This window comes from Cetorhinus maximus, chromosome 21 (assembly GCF_964194155.1).
Source record: "Cetorhinus maximus chromosome 21, sCetMax3.hap1.1, whole genome shotgun sequence".
NCBI lineage: Eukaryota > Metazoa > Chordata > Chondrichthyes > Lamniformes > Cetorhinidae > Cetorhinus > Cetorhinus maximus.
In genome coordinates this window covers 38199895-38204745 of record NC_135899.1, presented here as the reverse complement: position 1 = coordinate 38204745, position 4851 = coordinate 38199895, and the positions used below count along the sequence as shown (strand labels likewise).

General features: G+C 45.2%; 1 protein-coding gene across 1 annotated transcript; it reads right to left on the bottom strand.

Moving 5' to 3' along the window:
- Positions 1 to 538: 538 nt before the first annotated feature.
- On the bottom strand, positions 539 to 4559 carry LOC144695268 (uncharacterized). Its single transcript, XM_078566183.1, has one exon. It carries the CDS (start codon positions 3063 to 3065, stop codon positions 2319 to 2321), a length of 747 nt encoding a protein of 248 aa, XP_078422309.1. The 5' UTR covers positions 3066 to 4559; the 3' UTR covers positions 539 to 2318.
- Between the last annotated feature and the right edge of the window lie 292 nt (positions 4560 to 4851).

Below are 4851 nucleotides of genomic sequence, written 5' to 3'. Positions count from 1 at the left end.
TTCTGCATAATTTAACACCCCCTAAAAAGCTTTTTAAAAAGGCAACAATTTTTAAACAGTCTGTGGGAACAGGCAAGGTCACTTAGTTCATGCTGTCATTACTGTGTTAAGATGGCGTCTCCTGTACCCCCTTATCTATGCAATTGTTTAAAAAGGACCAGGATATGACCCTCAGCAAGATGTAAACTAAAAAGCTGACCTAGAGGGGGGTGACGCACAAGGCGGGTGGTAACCACCCTGACGTTTGGAGTACCTGTCCTGTATCCATTGGTCAGAATAGTTAGATAGATGATTGACACTGGGTAAGCTACCAGACCCCCAAAAAAGGGTATATAGATTGGTGTCATACTGGTGAGGTACTGCTGAGGGGCTGCTGAGGTGGCAGTGCTCATTGGGCAGCTGTTTTCTTCAGATGGAAGATGGACCAAAGGAGGAGGAGGAAGGTCGAGAGATCGAGGGAAGAGTTTCCTAACACTTCGATTAGAAAGCGGAATGCTGTTATCACAAGCTGTTACCGGTCGTATATACGTTTTTTCCGTCTAATTAGTTAATGTATCATATCTAAACTGTTGTTTCTTAATAAACTTACATACAACTAGTCAACTGCCTATTTAGGTATCGGTGGTCCCGAACCCAGAAATCTTACAGTTTAGCTGACCAGGTGTGTGTTGATATTTGAATTTTGACTTGGCAACGTTCAAAGACAGGCCGGGTTTCTTGTATGCAGAGTTGGAGAGATCGAGATTGGTTTGTAAATCTATTACAGAGTGGGCAGTGACACTGCAGTCATCTGTAAACTGTAGATCATGTGTATCTACGGTGGTCAGTTTAGTTTTGGCACAGAGTCAACTGAGGTAAATGAGTTTCCCATCTCGATGGTATTTAATACTGACAACAGATTGCAGTTGATCTTTGATGAGGTGAATAGCCACTGTCAGGTAGATTGTAAATAGAATGGGGGCTATCACACAGCCTTGCTTGACACCAGTCTGGATTTTGAAGGCTTCTGTTTCAGATCTCCCACTCAAGACAGTTGCAGTCAAATCATCATGAAGCAATTGCAGGATCGTGGTGAAGTTTCTTGGACATCCAAATCATTGGAGAACAATCCACAGAGTCTCACAATTTACTGAGTAAAATGCATTGGTCACATCGATGAATGTAATGAAGAGTTCTTGGTGTTGTCCTCGACATTTTCTTGAATTTGTTTGGCCACAAAGACCATGTCGGAAGTTCGTCTGGAAGGTCTAAAGCCAGGTCAAAGTTCGAAGTAATGTTTGTATCACTTGATCCATGTGGGGGATTGATGTCTTCTGGACAGATCATCGACTTGTCTATAACAGGGAGAGTCCTAACACAAATTCTCCTGAATCGCCTACTTCCTGTAGCTGTGGAAATCTTCCCAGAGATACAGTGGCATCTGTGCATAAACAGGAGCTTCTATACATATTGATGTCGTCTTTTGCTGATGGTTGCTGATCTGCTCAAAGGTTAAATTGACCTTTTTGAAACAATTGGACTGATGGTGGGAGAGGCTCAAGACAGACACTGCTGAGACAGACAGTGCTTTGGAATGACAGCTCCCCAGTGCGAGCACTGGAGGGTAAACAACACAGACAACTCTCAGTGTAATGGAAGAGGTGACCTGGCTCCAAGTCCTTGTGCAGACATTGGTGTATGGTGAGAGAGGAGTAGGTGAAACAATGCTGACACACATCACACTGGAAGGGTTTGTCCCCTGTTTGGGTTCACTGATGTTCCAGGAGGTCCAACAACTGTGTGAAGGTTTTATTACAGGCCTCACACTGATAGGATTTCTCCCCTGTGTGAGTGTGTTGACAGACCAGGAGATACACTGACTGTGTGAAAGTCTTGTCACACGCCTCACACCTGAATGGTTTCTCTCCAGTGTGGATCTGCTGGTGCTTGAGGAGATCAGAGGAGTGGGTGAAAACCTTGTCACAAACATCACACCTGAACAGCTTCCCCTTGTGTGAATCCTCTGCTGTCCCAGGATGTTCAAAGACGTCAGGAGAATTTTATTGTGAAGCCCACACTTGAAGCATTCCTTCTGTATGGATCCTCTGATGGACCAGGAGCTTCAATAAGTTTGTGAAGGCTCTTCACACGTAAACGGTTTCTCTCCAGTGTGAATGGGTCAGTGATACATCAGGCCAGATGATTGTGCCAAGCCCTTGTCACACACCTCACAATGAAACATCTTTTCCTCAATGCAGATATCAGTGTTTCATGATCATTGCTGACTGTGTGAAGACTCAGTCACACACCTTACTTGGCTTCCCCACTGTGTGAATTCGTCAGTGATCCAACAGGCCCCATAATTGTTCAAAGTCCATTTTACACACCTCACACGTGAATGTTTTCTTCTCCCCTGTGTGAATGCGCCGGTGACTCACAAGGCCTGGTAACTGCAAAGTCCTTATTACACACCTCACACTTGAATAGCTTCTCCCCAGTGTGAAGGCGTTGGTGTTCACGGAGGGCTGATGGATGCGAGATGATTTGTTGCATACTTCGCACTTGAATGGCTTCTCCCTTGTGTGGATGCGTTGGTGCACCCGGAGGGCTGATGAGCCCGAGAATGATTTGTCACACACCTCACATGTAAATGTTTTCTCTCCACTGTGAATACGTCGGTGTTGAGCGAGCGTCGATGGCCATGTGAATGCTTGGTTGCACAATTCACACCTGAATGATTTCTCCCCGGTGTGAATGCTCTGGTGTATCAGGAACCTTGTAGATGTCAGGAAAGCTTTACCACAAACCTCACACTTGAATGGTTTCTCCCCTGTGTGAATGCGTGCGTGTGCACGGAGGGTTGATGGCTGCGAGAATGATTTGTTGCACACCCCACACGTGAATGTTTTCTCCCACGTGTGAATGTGTTGGTGTACACGGAGGGTGGATGACTGTGCAAATGATTTGTCACACAGCACATATGTGAATGGTTTCTCCCCCGTGTGAATGTGTTGGTGTCTCAGGAATTGAGTAGAGCATGAGAATGATTTGCCACACACCTCACACTTGAATGGTTTCTCTTCCATGTAGCTGACTTTGTACTAACAGTTGTACAACAGATGCAGCCCTCCTCACACTTGAACAGCCTCCCACCTGTAGGAATGAGTTAGTGGTTCATGAGGCTGGATGAATGATTGAAGCTCTCACCACACTTGCAGCCACTCACACTTCTTCCCAGCCTCACTCTGACCGATCACCTACAGCCAAACCTTTGGAAAGGTTGGTTCTGATGGAAGGTTCCACACCATTGACCAGTTTCAGATCTGATGATATGTCAAAGCTCCCCTGGCCCGACCGATTTCCAGATGATGGTTTCACTGCCCAACCTTCTCTGTGCTGAGCAATGCTGTGAAGGGACTGGATGTCTTCCCACAGTTGTGCAGTTGTTCTTTGGGTGATTGTCAGGATCTATCTGCAGTGTCTATCCTCTCTGTATTCTCTGGTGTAGTAAGGTGCAATCCTTCTGTAAAACAGGAAAAGGAAACATGATTTCCTCCAACTCTCTCTCCTCCTTTGCTGAAGGGGCTGACTCCTCAGTTAGAGACTGTTCCACGGTGAGTGCCAGTCTGCTATTCCCCTGTGTGGGGGATCAGATGCAAGTCCTTTCTTTTTCCTCACTTGACTGTCACACACCCTCTGTTTCCAGCAGGGACACTGGATAGTGACCAGGAGCAGACAACATGGCTACTTTCTTTCCTCCACCCAGACCCCCATCTTCCCAGGCACGATGAGGACAATGGAAAAGACAGTCGGGTGGAGTGTAAAACGGGCTATCAATTCACTCTGAGCTCGAGTCGTGCTGGTGAAGACCAGTTTTACCCCTAGAGGTATGCGTTTAATATAAAAACACTTAGGAAAAATGTTAATTCAGTAGAGGTTTTGAAAATTTCCCCCTTGTTTTCCAAAATTATTTGAGGAAAACAGACTGGGCTGGAAGTGCTAGAAGCAAAGGTAAAATCTTTAAAGAAGGCATTAAAAGACATTTCAATAAATGTGTCTCCAGGTATGGCAGCCAAATTGCTATGGTGCTAGATTAACAAACTCTGCTGCCTGTACCCTAACTCACACCAAGTCCCATTCACTCATCATCCTTGTGCTCACTGACCTGTAGTTGCTCTCAGTCTGGCAACACCTCGCTTTTAAAATTCTCATTTTTGTTTACAAATCCCTCCTTGGCTTTTCTCCTCCGTATCTCTGTAATCTCCTCCGTCGCTACACCCCTCAACATATCTGCACTCCTCTAATTCCAGCCCCGAGTACCTCCCATTTTTATCGTTCCACCATTGGTGGCTGAGCCTTCAGCTGCCTTGGCCCAACCTCTGGAATTTCCTCCCTAAACCTCTCTTCCTCTCCACCTCACCTTCCGACTTTAATACACTCCTTAAAACCTACCTCATTGACTAGGTTTTTGATTATCTGTACTAATATCTCCTTATGTGACTCGGTGTCAATGTTTGTTTGATAACTGAATCCTGGATGATTCTAACACGATCAATGGAACTTTATGGAGTTTACCCTCACATTATATCAAAGACCACATTGAGTGAACTCAGAAGACAGGAGCTGCTCCCTCAGCTACGATGTTCACTTGCATTGAAGTTTGGTTTTTATACCAACACTTTTCTTCTTGATCAAAACGCACCTGTTGTATCACAGGGATTCATCTTCAGCTCATTATTTTCCCAGAAGTTTATTCCCTGAGGCGTTAACCAGTACAAGTAAAGATCAAATCCCCACAGTCAGAAACTTGCAAAGATTGTTTTGAGTTTTTAGTTAAATAATCTTGACCTGATGGGAGGTCAGTTTACAGAC